Genomic DNA, 20,380 nt, shown 5'->3' with positions numbered 1-20,380 from the left:
ACTTCACCGGGGTACATTTCCGCTGTGGAATGATGCTGGTGTATTGTGCTATTTGCTTGTGTATTGTGCATCACCTCCGTCTCATGAAGAATTTCCTACCTTTCCAAACACGAAAAAATCTTTTCTTCACACTATTGCTCCCTATTCTGGACTATGCTGACGTGGCCTTCATGGGTCTAAAGGTAAGCCAGTTGGGTAAACTTGATCGCTTACAGAATGCAGGTATTAAATTCGTGTTCAACTTGAGAAAATTTGACCACGTTAGTCAGTTCAGAGATGCTCTCAACCTGCTGCCCATTGCATTGCGTCGTAATTGGCATACTCTGCTTCTGGGCTATAGGGTTTTAAAGTGTCGCATTCCATCTTATTTGCACGGCAATATTCGACCTCTCGGAGGCGAGGATCATCATACGAGAGCACTTGGTAATCTCACTTTAAGAATAAACGCTCATTCCACCAATTCTGTTTGTAACTGCTTCTCTGTGAGATTTCCTCAACTTTGGAACCGCATCCCCGTGAAGATATCTCATAAGCCTACTTTCAGATCATTCAAAATGAGCCTCAAAAGATACCATCGGTTGAGGAGTTTTTCTTCCTGGTTGTTGTTTCGTCGATATCTTCCCTCATTTTCCTTTCCAATTCATCCCTCCTTTATCCCTTACAGGTAACACAAACATTATATGTATTTTCTTTTTTCAAATTATGTTTAGTGAACTCATACATGTAATGGAAATGCTGATTTGTAGAGGGTTGGCAGGAAGACATCGCTTAGCGATATGCCCACCCATTGCACGTTTTTATACACACTTCTGTTATATATGAATTTGCAATAAAGAGTTCTAATAATAATAATAATAATATTGTGGATCCCAAGAGTCGGTTGACTGGCTCATGAAGTCAGTGCCGAAATTAAACTCCTGGAAGGGACCTGAGTTGGTGGTGGTGAGTGAGGATAACATACCCAAACCAGTTCATTCACCGTCATATTTGTGAGGTTATTCAATTTTTTTTTTGTTTCATATAATTTTTGTTATTGTTTTACGTCCCATCATTTCAGGACATAAGAAAAATTCAATAATCGTTTTTATAGAAATTCATATGTTAAATTTTATTATTATTCAGATACATCAACTAATCGAACAAAGTACTAATCAATGATACAACAAATGGTCATATACATTATTTTTATGGTTTTTTGAAGAGTAATTTATTTAATTCAATAACGTGAAATATAACATCATTATAGAGCTCGATTTGGAATTTTGAAATAGAAATTTTGATGTCTACGAAAATTATTTCTTTTCTTTTTTAAGGTTACACTATATTGATTGAATTTTTCGGTATACGGCCTGGGGACTCTGCGTCCCTGGAAGCGGGGCGAAGTTGTTTGGTGGTTGGGGGTCTGACCTGACCAAAGTACATGCTTGAATTCTGGAGAGAATACCTCCTGCATGATATTCGAGGAGGGGTAGGGAGATAAAAGGTAGGGGGATATGTAAGAGCTGAAATTTCAGCTCTATCTCCCTTAAAAATAGATCTCCATAAAGGAGGCACAAATAAACCTGCAGCATGCGGAGGGAGCTTCTGCAGTGACTTCAAGTTTATTTGCAAAAATGCAACTGGATATTGTACGCATCCAGGAACCCTGGATAAACACGTATCTTCACGTGACTGTGTGCTCATAAGAAATAACATTGAATATATTTGTGTTTCAGAATACATGACTCGCGATGTAGTCCCAATTATGGTACACCTTGATTTTGGGGGCATTGGAGACGGGCCAACATCACCGCCAGCGGAAGTGCATGAGCTAGTGCAATACTGTAACAGTAGAAAATTTTCATAACAGTCTGTGACGCCAACGCGCATAATATCTTTTGGGGCAGCGCGGACAACAACTTTAGAGGTGAGTGTTTATTAGAATATCTCTTAGATAAGAATCTTGAGACAATGAATGTGGGGACAACTCCCACCTTTGTCACGAGAGCAAGAGAAGAGGTGCTGGACGCAACAATTGCCAGCGTTACTGCCAGGAAAAATGTTACAGGTTGGAAAGTAATGAATGAACCTTCACTTTCTGACTATAGGATTATCGAATTCATTATAACGGGGGAGTTAACTTCGTCGCTCCCTAGTCGAAATCCTAGAAAAACATCTTGGTCTGTGTATAAGGTCCATCTGAAGGATAATTTAGAACAGATCGAATATGATGGGGCAAAACACCCGCACTACGATCTGAAACAAAATGTCGAACAAATAAGTACGGCAATAATAGAGGCCTTTCACTCAAGTAGTCGACTCTCGAAAGTTCGAGCAAGCAAGGAGGCAAGGAGGCTGAACGAGAACCTGTCAACCCTCATAGTGGAGGTTCATCGGCTCTTCAACAAGGCCAAAAGAGACGGTAATTGGCACGGGTACACTGAAAAGCTCACTCTATACAATAAGGAGATCAGGAAGGCCAAAAGACTCAATTTTTGAGTCTTTTGTGAAAAGATCACTTCTACCCCAACAGCAGCCAGATCACAAAAAGTCATGGCAAAGGGGGAAAACAATCCTATTTTGTCCCTCAGAAAGCCAGATATGTCATACACGGAGGTAGAAGAGGATCGGTTCTTCTTCTCAAAACACACTTCCAAGGTAGTGAACCCATAATGAACGCTGATATAGCAACTCAAACCAAAAATCCCCGCAAGGAGGATTGGGATATTGTTAAGAAAATTCTTACAAGACAACGGCTGGAATGGGCAATAAACACATTTCGACCACATAAATCACCAGGGGTAGATGGCATATTCCCAGTACTCCTACAGAAAGGAATGGAGGAGATTATTCCCCATCTCCTGAATTCAATAAAAAGCAGTCTAGCACTGGGTCAAATACCTAAGATATAGAGAAGGGCTAAAGTAACCTTCATACCCAAAAATAGGGAAGAAAGATGGGAGTGATCCCCGATCTTTCAGACCCATTTGCCCTACATCGTTTATGCAGAAGACGATGGAGAAATAGGTGAATAACTACATAAGAACGGAGAATCTGGAGAACAAACCATTTAATAAATGTCAGCATGCCTACAGAGCGGACGAACAAAAGAGACTGCTCTGTATCAGCTGACTGAAGCCCTCCAGAGTACTCTGAATAACAAGGAGATCGCAATGTGTGCCTTCCTAGACATATCTGGGGTCTTTGACAACACAACACATGTGTCGGTCGGAGAAGCACTTAAAAGGCAAGAAGTGACCAAAACCATTATAAAATGGATGTATGAGATGCTGAAGACAAGAATAGCTGAGACACATGTGAGTAATCAAACCACCTCTGTTAAAGCCACTCGCGGAACACCTCAAGGGAGAGTAATATCTCCCCTTCTATAGAGCCTAGTAGTGGATGAATTACTCCACAGACTGACAGAGCTTGGCTTCCACTGTATAGGGTATGCAGACGATATAGTCTTGATAGTTAAAGGCAAATTCGAGAGCACCTTGTGCGACTTAATGCAGGAGGGCCTTAGAATAATTGAACAATGGAGCTTGTCAGTGGGGCTAAACATTAACCCATACAAGATCACAGTTATCCCATTCACTCGGAAAAGGAAACTTCCAGCTATGAAATCCCTATCTCTAAACGGAGTCATCATATAGTGAAAATCAGAAGTCAAATATCTGGGAATAACACTAGACAGCAAACTTCTGTGGAGAAAACACATTGAGGTTACGACTAACAAAGCAACAAAGGCCTTGATGGTGTGCAGACGTTTGGCTGGTAAGGTTTGGCGATGTAAACCAAAAATACTCCGATGAATGTATGTCATGATTGTGAGGCCGATAATGACCTATTGGGCAATAGTCTGGCATGCTAGAGCAAGTCAGAATAGCACGAAAAAAGGACTTGATAAAATACAAAGGTTAACCTGTGTTTGTATCACTGGAGCTATGAGAACGTGTCCAACTAGGGCATTGGAGATAATTACAGATCTCACACCTCTTCATTTAGTGATAGAGAGTGGTCTATGAGGCCACTCTAAGACTATCCAGGGAAGCTACCGGCAATGAGGGAATTAGGAATAAGAGAGTCTGGTCCTCCTTGACTCATCAGCGAACCTTCCCAGTGACGGGATGACAAAGAAAATTACCATCGAAAAAACCTTCCATACGATACTAAGTAGATGAGAAGATTGGTGAAAGAAGTCCACAATCCCAGTTCTTGAAAAGAATAGCAACAAATGGTATACAGATGGCTCAAAACCACGACGGGGACGGGCGCTGGAATATTCGGGAATGGTACAAAATGGTCAATATCGCCAGGCCACTGCCTTTCAGGAAGAGATACTTGCAATAGAAAGATGTGTAGCAATTAACTTAGCAAGAAATTATCAAAAATATTACATAGCAATACATTCTAATAGTCAGGCTGCAATTAAAGCACTGAGCTCACATATCATCGATTCTAAGATGGTATTAGAGTGCCGAAGAAAACTTAATGAAAGAGATAAGAATAACAAGGTCTTTTTAATCTGGGTTCCCTGCCACTCGAGAATTGGAGGGAATGAAGAGGCCAACACACTTGACAGAAAAAGAGCACAATCTCCTTTCATCGGCCCGGAACCTATCTGCGGTGTAGGCAAATGTACCTACAAGAAAGAGTTTTCGTTAGGTAACCGAACGAGAAAAACTCTAGGGAATCTTTCTGGTTTTGATCACTCCAAGAAGTTTCTTCGAAACTTTGACTCTACAAGATCCAAGAAGTATCTGGATCTTAGTAAAATATGCTACACCTCCTCACTGGATTCCTCACAGGGTATTGTCGCCTTAGGAAACACCTCATGAGAATGAGTCTAACAGAAAATGACGAGTGCAGATTCTGTGGGGAGGGGGAAGAAACTCCGGATCACCTTGTGATGGAATGCCTCGCCATCGCTAGCCTACGCAGAACCTGCTTTGGACACGAATTTTGTGGAAGTGAGGAATAAGCCACCTTGAAGCGATCCCATATATTGGAGTTCATCAGAACTCTGGAACTGGAAGGCGAACTGTAGTTTGTTTAATGTATTTATATTTCTTGAATAAACTCTCTTATTATTATTATTACTGTAGATCATATTATGGAGAGAATAGCTCTGATGGGGGACACAATAGATCATTAGGTCGCAGTGAAACGAAACCTTCTTAATTAAATATAATCTAAGGTACTCCTCCAAGGTTTCATCTCATTGGTGTGGTGAATTTTCATCATTACTTTCAATATTTCAAATATCATGCAAAGCTTACTGCTAAAAGACTGATTATCAACAAATAAGAATCACACATTTCATTTTCAACATTGCAATTGATCAAAGAAAACCACATTACTTTTTTCCACACAGTATACGGAAAAGTTGCAGCCTTTAAATATAACAGACTATGCCCCATTGAAATTATACTACAAACGAGAAATACATCCATGACTCACAAGAGACTCACAATAACTGTGCAATGTGGCAGAATTGACCTACTGGTGATAAATTAAAACCTTCACAGCACAGAATATTCTGAGTGGGTTCAAAAAAAGAATATTTTCAAGTCAAAGAAGGAGCGCGCCTAAATATTCGCTTATAATAACCTACTCAAAGACCAAAATACTATTACCACGAACATTTCCAACAATTTTTTATCCTTGGAGGTCGAGTGATGGCAATTGAAATAAAAAAAAATTAATTCTGTAATATGTAAAGTTCCAGATATTTTTCATATTGTTTTAACCACCAAAAAAAAAAAGCCAATTGGCTATCGATAGCATTAGTCCTGCAGCCTTATATTGTTTTGATTTTTTTTAAGAAAAATTATATTGATATTTGTAGGAATAGCTCTTAGAAGTAGAAATCTTGGGTTGAAATATAATAACTGTTTTCTCACAAGTTTATTCATAAAGGAAAAATAATCTTTTACATCTTATAACTTAGATCTCTTACAATTCTTGGTTAATATTCTACTACTCTTCAGTGAAATAAGAATAAAAATATTTTTTTTCATATTTACACCCTTGAAATATATCTATAGAAGAGCCGCCTCTATTAACACAAAAAAATTTATGAAAGTAGATTTTTATCACAATATCACACAAGCACAATAGGATTTTTGACTATTATTAATATCATTGAGGGTAATGAAAAAAAATTATAATTAGTTTCATTAACAAAAGCCACAGTTATTTCAATCATCACAAAAATTTTATTTTCAGACAAAGTTATTTAAACGTCTTGTATAATGATATGTTTCAATTATTAAAAAGATTAGGAACATCCGTAAATCAGACTACAAATTAATTACACACAACTCCATTATTTTAGCTGGACGATTTACATTTTTCAGTTCTTATCAAATTAGAAACACTAAATAATTAAAACGGTAAAATCTTAGTGTATTATTTTGGTTAGATTGATAAACTAGATGTAATAATTACACCGAACTTCCATATTTCTTCAGTTTGATTCGAAATACTTGATAAACCCTACACAGTTGTTATTTTTTCTTTTACTTTACTTCCAAATAATTGTTATCAATTTGAGTGTTGATCTTCTAACCATGGAAACATAGGTTTTTGCATCAACAAACAGAAAATTTACAGAAAATTTCTTCGAAATTTATTGGACAAATTAAATCTCTTGAAAACGTAAATTATTAGGTGACCTAAATGAAAACCAACGAATACTTTTTTGAGGTGAATCAATTTTTTTCCTTATTATTCCATTGAAGCCATTGTCAATAAAATAAATAGAACTGCAGAAGATAACATGCAGAAATATTAATCAATCCCATTAAAGTGTGATTTATTTCAAATTTTCTGCACAGTATATTCAAATTTCTCCAACATACTATTTCTGCCTTCTTATCCTTCAATCTCCAAAAAATTGATTATTGTTTCATGCTAACATGATCTCAAAAGCTTAAATTTCATTGAATATTTTCATATTTCTTCTACAGTTATCTCAGTGTCATTTATAAAGATGTAAGATGGTTACCACAAGCTATAGCCAGTCTTGAAGCTGATGATTTTTCATATCATATCTATTATAATGTGATGTAGGTATCGAATTATTTTCAATGAAAATGAGGTGCATATTTACAGAGAAAAAAATTTCAAGAAAGCCGAAGGTGGAACAGGACTAGGTGGCATTGGTCCTCCTGCCTTTTGTAATCTTTCTCTAAATTCAGGACTCTGGTCTGCTATACATGGATGACCTAACGATCTCCAAAACAAGCACCTGCAATATTTGCATAAAGAAAGCATCTCAGCGTATTGGAGTTCTTCAGTTAAACCATATGTCCTGAAAAAAAAATGAAGTGATGTGATGTGAGAAATAATGAACTATTTTTATTTTTGTTCACTTCAGTATACCACAGTTCATATGGTAAATGAACAGAAGAATGGGCCTTACCTTTTCAAGGAATTAAAAAGTGTTTTCCAATCTCCATGGAAGTTATCTTTATCTAAAGCCATCTGTATTTGCTGGTTTGTGAAATGAAATTTAGTCAATTCTCTCCATACCCTTTGTTCGCTTACAATGTTAGCCATTGTATCACAAGTTTGAGAACTGGCTTGTAAGTCTCTATGATCAGATAACCTTAAAATTATTTCTCTAATGCACTCTTCTGGTAGTTGCAATAAGTGCGGTTGATAGTCTTTCTCGCAAATCTGCATTTGAGCTGCCAGTTTGAAGATTTTATTGATTTTAATACTATGTTGATCCCACAACAATTGAGAACCTAGAGGTGCTCCCCAGTAGGCTGATTTCTCGGCAGAGCTAAGAGCCCTCAGTTTTGCTAATAATTTACGAAAGCTTCTTGGATTGTGATGACTTTTAGCAACATGACAAGCCACTTCTTCTAACATGGCGAGAAGAGCTTTTTGAGCACACCCCGAAAGAGCTGTCATCTGTTGTCCTATTAGCAGATCCAACAACGCACATATGTAGTTGAACCTGCGAACGTCTTTAACGGCATTTCGGAAGTCTAATCTCTTTACGACTTCATCTAGTTCATTGAAACCAGCTATCTGAAATGGAAATTAAAATTCTTTAAAATTTATAGGCATCAATTATTCATTATTCAATAGTTTGTTGCTTTACTACTTGCGTCAATATTGAAATCTATAAATCACTTTTGAGTCGTTTCCTAAATGTTGAGATAGGTTAGTTTTGTTGAGTTCAGATGGATTTTTCTGGAAAATTATTCGATCAGGTCAATTTTTGAGATATTTTCCGATGAGATGTTTCGAAATGTTGATACGAAAGTTTTTATTGTATCACTACAGGAAAGCTTATTCTATATTGTGATGCACTTTTTGAGATGTTTTAGTGTTTGATGTGAAACGGAGAATAGTAATGTAGGATCCAGTTATTGTTCCCTGTAAATAATTGCGATGGTGAACCGGATGCTTGGAGACCTATTAGTTTTTTTAAGTGTCAAGGGCATGACAGTTTCAATGAATTTACAGGGAACGAATTGTTATTGTACATATAATGTAAAAAGGATGTGTAATTCTTCGAGGTGTCGAAGATATGTCATGGAGTTGTAAATCTTGAAGAGATTTATTGGGGGGTTGAGAAAGTTCGAAGACAACACGGTCGTATCAGATGTGTCACATCTGTGTATCAGGTTCTAGTCCTTCGAGAATATTCGATTTCCAGGAATCCGCGAAGATCTTTGTGGGCGGTACGGCAAAGCTCTTATTGGACTAGGGGATGGTACTTTCCCTAAGGGTGTGGTCAAGCCAAAAGAAGGGAAGTCGATATGCGAGACAGAGTAAGTTCCAATCACACAGTTCAAATTAAGCCGAAGACGGGTAAAGTTTTACTTAAGTCGAAGACGAGTCAAGTTCGGTCGGTCAACTTAAGACGTAAGACGAAAATACGGTTTGCGGACTAAATTAAGACGAGTTAAAGACGAGACGACCGAAACTAGAATTAACGACGAAGACATGATATTCGAAGACGCTTCGAGTAATTAAAACTAGAGTTAATGACGAAATTCAGTACCGTAGTGAGAAACTTGTAATTAGGACGTTATTAGGATCTTCCCAATACTGAGTTTGTACTGTATAATTGTGGCTTTGTAAATAGATATACTCTTGAACAAGGAAGGCCAGATTATTGTCGACACAGGAAGAAAACTCGCAAGATGGAGGGAGTACATACAGGAATTATTCGATGACCGAAGACAAGAAGTAATCAAATTTGAGAATAACAGCCAAACAGGACCTGTCATAACACCAGAAGAAGTAGAACATGCTATCAAGTTAGCAAAGAACAATAAGGCCCCAGGTCCTGATGAACTTCCAGCTGAATTAATTAAGCTAATAACAGAAGAGCAAATTGAAGTACTAGTAGACTTATTTAATACAATATACAACACGGGCATTTTTCCCAAGGAATGGCTGAAATCAACATTTATCACCATACCTAAAATACCTAGAGCAAAAGAATGCACAGAATATCGAACAATTAGCTTGATGAGCCATGCCCTCAAAATATTCTTAAAAATCATACACCAGAGAATATTCAGAAAACTGGAACGAGATATCAGTGATTCCCAATTCGGCTTCAGGAACTCGATGGGAATGAGAGAGGCACTTTTTGCCTTCAATGTGTTGGCTCAAAGATGTATGGATATCAATCAACCACTATATGTTTGCTTTTTAGACTACAATAAAGCCTTTGATGAAGTACGCCATGACCACCTGATGCAACTCCTCAAAGAGAAAGATCTAGATGATAAGGATATCCGGATAATAGCACATTTGTACTTCAATCAAACGGCTAATATCAAACTGGGTAATGACATTTCAGAGGACATAAAAATCAAGCGAGGAGTGAGACAGGGGTGTGTATTGTCACCACTCCTATTCAATCAGTACTCAGAGAGCATAATTGAGAATGCATTAGCGGGAACAACAATCGGCATAAAAGTTAATGGAAGACCAATCAACAACATAAGATATGCCGACGACACCATACTCATTGCAGAGTCGCTAGCAGACCTACAAATAATATTAGATCGAGTGGTAGACAATAGCGAGAAGTGTGGCCTCACATTGAATGTGAAGAAAACAAAATTTATGACCATAACAAAAGCACAACAACGACCTGAGAGTTTATGGATTAAAGGACAGCCAGTAGAAAAGGTGAGGAAGTATAAGTACCTGGGAACCATTGTCAATGAGAGTAATGAGTGTACGGAGGAAATTCGAGTACGAATTGGCCAAACCCGAAATGTGTTCAATAAGATGAGAAAGGTATTTTGTGGAAAAGATCTCAGTTTACAGCTCAAGATCAGGTTGTTAAAATGTTATGTATTCCCTGTGCTCCTCTATGGAATGGAAGCCTGGACAATAAAACAGGATATTAGTAATCGCCTGGAGGCCTTCGAAATGTGGACATACAGGAGAATACTCAAAATAAGGTGGATAGACAGAGTATCAAATAGAGAAGTGCTCAAAAGAATGGGTAAAGAGAGAGAAATACTGAACGGGGTGAAGATTGGAAAGTTGCAGTATCTGGGTCATGTGCTGAGAGGGGAGAAATATACCTTATTGCAGATAGTGATACAGGGAAAGATACAGGGAAGAAGGAACATTGGAAGAAGGCGAATCTCCTGGTTAAACAACTTGAGACAATGGTACAAGTGCAGTTCTGTTGAGTTGTTTAGGGCTGCAGTGTCGAAGATGAAGGTAGCCATTTTGATAGCCAACCTTCTGAGAGGAGATGGCACCTGAAGAAGAAGAAGAAATAGATGTAAATAATTCAAAAGAGTTTAATTATTACAAATCCATCAAAGTCACGGAGAAAAAGACGAAAGGCCAGGTAATCGAATCATACCTCTAGACGATCGATCAACCAAGCCTACAGTAATATTATCCTAATTGCGATATTCTTCACGAAATCAACTAAACATAATACATAATTCAAGCAATTAATGTTAATCTCATAGTTTAGAAAAGAGAGTGTGAAGAAATGAATGAGATGGTGAATTTGGAAACTTTGACAAATGAACTTTTATTAATTCATATTCTACTTGGTTCAGTTGTTTTTCATTACCTTCTGAAAGGGTGTTGCACTGCTAATTTTGAGACTCGGATAATTTGAAACGGCTCATATTAAGTACTCCTCTTTTAACAAGTTCACTATCCATAAATATACTAGGTAATTTACACATAAGGAGAAGTGGTAAGTAGATATATAGATATATCCTATATGTTTGTTAATTAAATAGTCAAAAATAGAGTCTAATTTCAATCTTAGCAACCAATGTTTACTTCATTGCAATCAGGGAAAAATCTGGTGGAAGATATTTATGAGGAGGTTCATGCTCTAATTCCTTCATGTAGTAGCATATTGTCATCAGATGATCCTTCTTTTCTTACTTAGATTGTCAACTTACTTCTTTGGTACATTTTATCGTTATTTGACAATGAGGTTGCAATGTTCCTTCTTTTTCCATTCCACTTTCGTCATCCGTATTTTTTGATCTGAAAGAAAAAACAACATTTATCAATATGCAATAGCTTTATTTCATAGCCAAATTGCTTTAATTTCTTTATAATAATCCATCCTGCACTACACAGTTTCAAAAGATATTACTCAACCCAATCAGTCGTTGGGTAAAATTTAGTTTATATCAGATTTATTTTTTGACACCTTTTTTTTTGAGTTCATACTCAAAAACTGCTATGATTTGGGTTTTAGGGGTATATTTCAGGACTGCCTGCGTAGTTACTTCAATGATGAAAGAACTGAGTTGGTCAAAACTTACAAAAGTTCATCATTATATTGGCCTTGGCGTTACTCAGGGTTCCGCGATAAAACACCTTCTATTCATGTCTATATTCCTTGGCTGCGGAACATCAGACAGTGGACAGGACCACACGATATACAATCCTTAATACATACCGCAAGAAATAGAGAAGCGATGGAAAATGTTATCGCAAACATCCAGTGGATATGCAATGGAAGAAGATTCATGTCTATGGTTTTAAAATAATTGGCCTGTATATTTGCTTGTTTTTAATTAACGTTATTGGCGGATGATGCTCCTTTGGTTGTTTCTGGCAGGATTCCTTCGGAGTTTCTATGAATATAAATTTTTGCCGCTCGAATAATTTGATGGTGAATATTGATATCGTTCATTTTAGTCCAAAAATAATCAAATTCGGTATGAATTTCATTTTACAGAGATCATTTTATATATACAAAATTTCAACCCATTGGGACTTGTTGTTAAGAAAATGTTGGACTCTTTTTTCAATATTTTGACGAATTTTTTTTTACCGCTCGAATAATTAGTTGGTGAACATTGATATCGTTCATTTTTGTCCGAATATAATCAAATTCGGTATGAATTTCATTTCACAGAGATCATTTTATATATACAAAATTTCAACCCATTGTTGTTAAGAAAGTGCTGGACACTTTTTTCAATATTTTGATGAATTTTTCATAGGTAGGTACTGGTGACGCGATCAACATGAAATTTTGCATTACACTTAAAATTGTTATTATTTATTCATTAAATACCCAATATACCCAAAATTTCAACTTGGTCTGATCTCTTGTTACTAAAATATCAAGCTATTTCGATATTCAGCTTTCATTTACCTTGATTATGAAGAAGCAAATATCACAAAATTATTTACATTATGGGTAATGTTCTTCATCTTTAGATTGAAAAAGTTATTTTTGTCCTAATATTTTGTATGTTGAATGTCATCTTTGTGCACCTAGAACATATCATTTTCTTCAATAAAAATTGCCTGTTTTTACCTGTCTGTGTAATGGTCATAATTTTTGCAAACTTTCATAGATATTCTACTTTTGATTTCTGTACAAAGTTCACTTTGAAAACTTAATGATGGCGATAAATTTGAATCATATATTGTTGCTATGCTACTGACTACGTTATTGATGTATTAATTCAGTAGTTCATTTTCTTATACCGAATAATATCCATCTGCTGTTAAATGCAATGCTGCAAACTGTAAGAGTTCTTTGCATGAAATTGTTCATAACCATGCTATGCTGACTACAAATCAAAAACTCCAAAAAGATGATTCCTGGGAAACCCTCAAATTCAGTAGGTACTAGTATTGATATGATTATATAACTTATGTTACGATGAACCAATAGAATTTGTAAATTTGATAGGGGAATATACCCTTGACGACGTGGTATAATCGTTTTGGTGTTTCGCCTCCTGCCAAATTGGGATCAATTCCATAGTAACATTCTTGGACGTTCGCCAAGAAAAAATAAGAGTCAAGCTAAGTGAAATTTCATTGAATTATCAAAATGCAGTGCTTTGGTTATAGTTATTGAAATTATTCGTTATATAATCGTAACGAATACCGATTCGAGCATAGACAATATATTTCGAATATCTATACGAACCTCTCCACTCGACGTAGTTCGCGAAACAACTCTCGAGCTGTGTTCTCGAGATGTTTCGCGAATTAGGTCTCGTGAATCGGTGTATAATCGAATATTGTCTATGCTCTTGTGATATTATAAATGATTATACCGTATTTCATATAAACACTGGCAAAATAAGGGAATGGACAAAATCTCAACGAAGTTTGTAGTTTATTTTTTCTCAAGCCCTTTAGATTCATTAAAGCTGTTTTTATATTTGCTTTTTATTTAATATCAATAAAACAGTTTTTGTATAGCTGATTAAAACAATTACTTTGAAGAATTGTAGTTCAATTCCTCGGGAACATAAACGTTCAGATCCTATCCTCATTTACGAACGAATGTTGCTTATCCTTTCTGAATATTTCTTTTTAGTAATTGCGATATCTTAATTTCGATACAAATCAAAGCAGTTTGAGTGGTTTCAGTGCTGTGAAAAAGATAGTTCATTGTATTGAAGAACGACAATTATCAACTTGATTCCATTATATAATGTACTTTTTCAATTTTTCATCAATATAATTGAGTTTCATTCTTTATGGATCACTGTATGGGTTTCCCAAATTGGTTCTCTAGTGAGGAGATCGTAAAATCCTTTTAAAACTAGAAAAAAATGAATGGCACATTATGGGCTTCATTTTTGAAAGAATTAAAAGAATTAATTCGGCGAAAACAGCAACCTCATAAATTCCATTGTTTTCAAGTTATAAGAGAAAATTGGAATATGGCATGAAATGGAAAGTTCTAATCTACTCCTACATTACTGGTACTGGTCCTATAAGCATGAAATAAAAACATTATACAGGCAATATTTTCAGTAGAATTCATTGGTGTCATCATTTTTTATTGCAGTTAGTTTGAAGTACATTTTTTTTAATGTAAACTATAAAAATTTCTATAACAAATAAAATTCTATTTATTTCCTTTTCAAAAATATAAAAAATGATATATAAATTTCTTATCAAATTAAAAAAATCATCGAAAGTTTTAGTTTCACATGGAAAATCAACCAATCATGATAATCTGTAAACTTCAGATAATTAAAATATTCGGTGGCCACCTAGGACTTTGGATTTAACACCGTTAGATTTTTCCTTTGGTCACATTTAAAGAACAACATTTATCAATTTGAAAATGTTGAAAAAATCTAATGATGTTAAATCCGGAGACCTTGATAGCCACCGATATTTTGATTATCTAAAGTGCGGACAATTTCAGTAATACAGTATTCATTAAAGTACAACGGATCGTATAATTAACCGAACATTGTAATAATGCACATTTCTTTGGTTTAATGGAAATTGTTCCTTGATTCAATGAAAGCAATTCATCAATATGATGAACGACTTTTCCTTGAGTTAATATTACTGTTCATCGGTTGATCTGAATTCATCAATACCTACAATTAACTTTTTCATTCAATTGATACAGGGTGGGCAAAGTTCGATGTTTTTTAATTTATAATATTTTAAAATCAGAGGAGATCGACAAAATCTGATACTCCATTCTCGTTTTTTTTTCTGAGAAACTAACAAGAGTTGGCTACCTTCTTTTGTTATCGAGTTATAAGCGAAAATTTTTATCTTTGCCAATACTGATGATAGAGCTCTGAAATAAAAACATTATAAAGACACTTTTTTACATATAATCCAGTGGCGTGCTCTAATTTTAATAGGAATTTTAATCACGAAGCTATGACCCAAAGTTGTGTGTGCACAGATAACATTAGCATCGTATAATTAGCAAAGTCTTCTTCTATTACTCTTTTCATATTGACGCAAAATATAAATGAACTCAGAGAAAATTTCCTAAGTTGCTTGAGCATAGTTTTAAATATTCATCTACTGAACACGGTATATCGAGAAATATCGAGAAAAGGTGTTGACTGTGCATTGCTGCGGATGGTCAAGAAATTGCTATTGTTATAGGAAGCTCTATTTTTCTATGCTCATCAACAGTTGGAACCATAGAAATATTGGGATTTCTAGAAGGAAAAAGGTTTTTGACCATTTTCTACTATTTATATTGATACAAAGCATACGATGTTGTATATTTTTGAAATCAGTAAAAATTAAGTTTCCAAAAAATGGCACAAAAATCTAGTGTTTCCATTTGAAAAAACACAACTTTGGGTCATAGCTTCGTAATTAAAAATTCTGTTGAAAATTCGAGCACTGTATACTACGTAAAATAATTTATAATGTTTTCATTTCAAAGCTCTATCATCAGTATTAGCGGAGATATAAATGTTTTTCGATATCGCCATATTTCCAATTTTTGCTCGAAACTCGAAAAAAAAGAAGATGGCCCAAAATGGATACTAGTTTTGTTAGTTTCTCAGAAAAAGAGGACGAGAATGGCGTATCAGATTTTGTCATTCTCCTCTGATTCAAAAGTTGTAGTGCTAAAACATCGAAATGTGCCCATCCTGTACTCTTCTGGTTTGGTGTATCGATTGAAATTAACTTAAAAAGCTTTGCGAATCAAGACATCAATTTCTTGTTCACTATACTTCTTCTTGGGGTTCCTTCTCCTATTCCTAGTAGGAAATCATCACGGCACAAGGTTTCATTTTTTTGTTCCCCCCTGTATATAACAAAAGAGAAAGTAAATAAGGATTGGATCTGTTCTCGAGATCAACCTACAATTAAAAAATAATTGCTAAAATCAACCGAAGGTTTCAAGAGAAAATGATCTAGAAAATAATGAGTAGTGTGGAGAATCAGTACTCATTTCTCATATGACATTGAATTGTTGGGATTTAGTAATTATCAAATTCCGTTGACTGATTTCATTGATACATTTATTCAATATCTTCTGACAATAATTACAAAGCGCTCGTTCTCCGAACAGATTACTCTCTTCTTCATCACAATTTCTGTAATTTTATAAATTACGTATATACAGGAATTGTCTCAAAGATAAGGTTCGACTTACTGATGACAAATCCGTCCTCAAATTAAATTCTTTCCACCCGTCTGTAAACATGACCACTTACCTATAAGACGTAGAAACTTGAAAGTTTCAGGGTAGGTTCGGATCTCAAATGGCGCAGTTCCGACTAAGATTATAGCCGTTCGGATTTTTTTTTCGTATTATTTTCAAAAGTGCATGTTTGAACGAATTAAACCGCTTAATTTCATATTGATCGCGTAGACAGAACCGTAAAAAATCAGAGAAAAAAGTTATACGTTACCACCAAACCAACGGAGCTGAGATATGAAATGGCAATTTTAAGCTTAAAGCTAATTTTACCATCAGAACCATAGAAAATTCAAGAATAGTTTTGAATAAATAGCAAATATTTCAGTAATTAGATACAAGACTAGTAATTGCACATGCAGGGTGGTCCAGATTTTGGTACAATAACTTATTATTATTACATTCATTGTTTTAATTTTTAGGTATTGAAGTCTTGATAAAGTAATGTTTCGAATTAGGTTAGTGTCTCCTGCCAAACTTATCCTGTGGCGTACATATAGGGGTTCGATGATCCTTTTCTTATTGAAAATCTACATCACTATCTATTTTTCGAAAAAAATGTTTGATTTCTAAAATCAACAGAGCTTCATTGGAAAAAAGGGCTTTTGAGTTATTCCTATAGAATGTACCATTTTCGAAATAATCGAGTACAAAGCCAGTACATACTATCTACAAAAATAAATTTTTCAAATTTTCCCATTAGTGATAAATGTATTAGTATATTATAACGCTTTCAGAGTGCATTTAATTGAACATTTCAGAAAGATAATTTATCAGACAAACAGAATAAAAAAAATATTCACAAAATTTTTTATTGTTTCAATGTCTTTCAGAAATCTTCAATTGAATGCCATTTGAAAGCGCCACAATTTTTGGAAAAATTCGAAAATTTAATTTTTGTAGAATTTGTGGATATTATTTTCTTTGTACTCGATTATCTCGAAAATGGTACATTCTATGAAAATAATTCAAGAGATCGAGATCTTTTTTTAATGAAGTTCTGTTGATTTCAGAAATTAAACAATTTCTACGAAAAAAAGACAGTGGTGAAGATTTTTCAAAAGGAAAATGAATATCGCACCCATATATCTACGCCACTGGATAAGTTTGGCTGAAGACACTTACCTAATTCGAAACATTATTTTGTCTAGACTTCAATACCTAAAAAATTAATACAATGAATGTAATAAAACTAGAGTTATAAGTGAAAAACTGTTTTTTTTTAAACGAAGTTTGTTAGGATATATGTTTATAAAGGAATTTTTCTCATTAAAAGAGTTGTTCTATCTAATGCCAAAGGGGGTTCCTAAATTGAAGGTACAAATATATTGAAAATTAATGAAAGATTTTTCAGATAATTTTGAGGAAAAAGTCCTAAAATATGGGCTCGCGAACGTTTTTTTTTCGAGATACAGGGTGTTTCTTGTATCCCTACTTTTTTGTGATGATTATATTAGTTTATCAAATCTTTATTTATGTCCACTAAAGATTGGATAATTGAGTACTAAAACTTATGATTAATTTATTAATCACAACTTACCCAATAACTGAATCTTTATAATAATTTGGAATTTCCTGAATATTACTAGAGAATTTTTTAAATTTTTTTTTCTAGAAATTTTGGAAAATAAGACAAAACTAGAAGAAAACAAAAGGGGTAGTACTGGATCACGGTTTTTTTTAAATTTTTCTAAATTACTAGTGGTCCACCAAAAAAAAATCTGGAGGAAAAAAGGGTGCACGGTCCCAGAAAAAATTTGATGAAAACTTAAAATGGAACAACTATGCCAAATTTGAGTTAAATATCTTGTATTGGTTGTGTTTGTACCTCTAATTTAGGAAACCTGTATAGAATAACAAAGCCAAGATTCGTGAAAATTTAATATGATAGCGTCTTCACAAACAGAATATTCAAGGAGAATATCGGAAAAAATTAGAAAAGCATTGATTGAAGTCAGGAATTTTGAGCGCTCGTTCATTCATTCGCCACTTGACAAGGGCAAAAATTGTATTAATGACGAGTGCTTTAAAGCTCCTGACTTCATATCAGTACTTTCCTGATTTTTCAAATTATTACATATGATTATGTCAATTCTTGCATTAATAATAATTTTTATTGATAATAATTTATTCATTATCATTTTCGATAACTCATTTGAATTTTGAATAATACCGGTAAAAGACAATTCAGTTCGTTATTGGTTTCCTAGATAACTCGGATAACATAAGTAAACAGAATTATACGAAGTATAAAAATTAGTGATTGAAAATTGTTCAGAATTATAAGAATTTCCTCGGTTTAGATTGAAAATAATGTGGTTATATACATTTATTTACATTTATACAACATACCTTTCGGTTCATTTTTCGCATAAGAAATCCAATACAATATCCCTAGATGTTGTTTTTCATTCGAATAACACAAGTTTTTTGAGAATTGGAAAAATTTTTGAAATATAGATCTAGAGACCGAAACTAGGTATATGAAAATATTAAATCTGAAATTTATAGGGATAATAAAACTTTTTATAATTATCTAGAGTTTTACTTAACATTTCTACAGATAATCTTTTAGATTATCTTCATAATCATAATTTCGAAAAGTGGTTTCACAAAATATAATCTCAGTTTGTATTTTGAAATTTAAATTATAACCGTAGGATTCCTATTAATAGAAGAAACGTAGGAAGCAGACAGTTTTTTTTCAAAGGACGAAGATGAAGAAATATATAGATAATTATGAATGGATCGCAAATAGAATATTTATTCGAAGAAGATGAATTATTCTTACCATTTATTTTACTACGTAGATCGAGAAATCTAGTGCGTTCTAAATTGCGGAAATGAAAGTAAACGTGAAGTCGTCTTTGATGCGGAACAAAGGAACAATCGATTGTGGCAATGAAATGGAATAACATCACTCACTTGATCATTTTAGAATTTTCCAGAACCTTTTTCTTTTCCCAACCTTCATCAGTCTTCACCCAAGCTTCCCCAGGCGATCGCCAATCTTTGGAAATGAACGGCATGTTTGTGTGCTCCTCCGAACAGCTGATTTTATAAACATACAACCAACACTATTTTGACATTTCTCGATGTCAGTCTAGATGTGGATGGAGAGGAAGAGAATGTTTTGCGCAGTCAGCTGGTGGAATGATGCCGCGTTGCCGCTTCGTCATTTATTTCTGGAAAATTATATCTACAAGAGGAAATCTGGTTCCGGTCGATACACAATTATAAGGATGTTTGATCAGATATTGGATTAATTTTATGTTGACGTACAAAGAAAGCGTTTATGTTTGATTGCGTCAAGTAAATGCTGAATAATACTCACTTGTTCTTCGAGAAAAGTATTATTGAATTTTTTTCTTACTCCTTTTACTCTTTCATCGATAGGTAATATGTCGTGAAATACGACACGAATTCAAGTAATTCATGGAAAAAAACCAACGAATCTCTTCTTGATTTTGGTGTATGATTCACCATTATTCTCACAAATATCGAAAAAGAATAATCCGCAGACGTTCAGAGTTTTTCTGGGAAATTGTAAATAATAAATATATGAATGTTGATTTAAAAATCTGTTGGCGAGGGGACTTGGTGTCAGGAGCTTTTGAGTGCTCGTTCATATGGGGAACAAGTCTGTTAAATTTTCAGAGCAAAATTACATCAATCTTCTTTTATCGGAAGACATAACCTATACAGGGTGAAACATGAGTGGTTGCCCATCATAGCCTAGTGGTGAATACAGGTCATCCAGGCCTTTCAGATCTTGTTGTGTATCCTAAGACTGTTAGTTTCGGAGATACAGGGTGATTAAAGAAAATTGACCTTACTCTCTGATATCCATAACTTGGAAATCAGCAGTCCGATTCTGTTTGAATTTTGTCACTTCATACAACCCTTCAAAACTTTCCCTGTAATTTTAATATTCCCACGGTAGTACTTAGATTTTTGAGTTCG

General features: G+C 34.6%; 2 protein-coding genes across 3 annotated transcripts; one reads left to right on the top strand and one right to left on the bottom strand.

Annotated features, from left to right (window-relative positions):
- The first annotated feature begins 1,950 nt into the window (after positions 1-1,950).
- Positions 1,951-2,891, top strand: LOC123673260. The gene is made up of 2 exons (XM_045607734.1): positions 1,951-2,401; positions 2,494-2,891. The coding sequence occupies exons 1-2, from the start codon at positions 1,951-1,953 to the stop codon at positions 2,889-2,891; spliced, it is 849 nt and encodes a 282-aa protein (XP_045463690.1).
- A 2,986-nt stretch (positions 2,892-5,877) lies between these two features.
- LOC123673007 (F-box only protein 25) lies at positions 5,878-19,535 on the bottom strand. 2 transcript variants are annotated; one of them, XM_045607386.1, is made up of 4 exons: positions 19,343-19,535; positions 11,412-11,499; positions 7,412-8,028; positions 5,878-7,300 (listed from the first exon to the last, which is right to left on the bottom strand). In XM_045607386.1, the coding sequence occupies exons 1-4, from the start codon at positions 19,444-19,446 to the stop codon at positions 7,096-7,098; spliced, it is 1,014 nt and encodes a 337-aa protein (XP_045463342.1). In that variant the 5' UTR covers positions 19,447-19,535; the 3' UTR covers positions 5,878-7,095. The 2 variants fall into 2 exon arrangements, with proteins under 2 accessions (XP_045463342.1, XP_045463343.1); XM_045607387.1 differs by having other exon boundaries at positions 19,209-19,344.
- Between the last annotated feature and the right edge of the window lie 845 nt (positions 19,536-20,380).

Source organism: Harmonia axyridis, chromosome 2 (assembly GCF_914767665.1).
Source record: "Harmonia axyridis chromosome 2, icHarAxyr1.1, whole genome shotgun sequence".
In the NCBI taxonomy this organism is placed as follows: domain Eukaryota; kingdom Metazoa; phylum Arthropoda; class Insecta; order Coleoptera; family Coccinellidae; genus Harmonia; species Harmonia axyridis.
Note: the sequence above shows the minus strand (reverse complement) of the source record. Positions and strands in the feature narration are given on the sequence as shown.

Bases quoted from the DNA above. Each gene is read 5' to 3' on its own strand.
- LOC123673260 (XM_045607734.1), top strand. From the start codon at position 1,951: ATGAATGTGGGGACAACTCCCACCTTTGTCACGAGAGCAAGAGAAGAG. The intron at 2,402-2,493 runs GTAATTGGCACG...TTTTGTGAAAAG, and splicing joins CAACAAGGCCAAAAGAGACG to ATCACTTCTACCCCAACAGC.
- LOC123673007 (XM_045607386.1), bottom strand. From the start codon at position 19,446: ATGCCGTTCATTTCCAAAGATTGGCGATCGCCTGGGGAAGCTTGGGTG. The intron at 11,500-19,342 runs GTGAGTGATGTT...TTTTTCTTTCAG, and splicing joins GAAAATTCTAAAATGATCAA to ATCAAAAAATACGGATGACG. The intron at 7,301-7,411 runs GTAAGGCCCATT...TTTTTTTTTCAG, and splicing joins CTTTTTAATTCCTTGAAAAG to GACATATGGTTTAACTGAAG.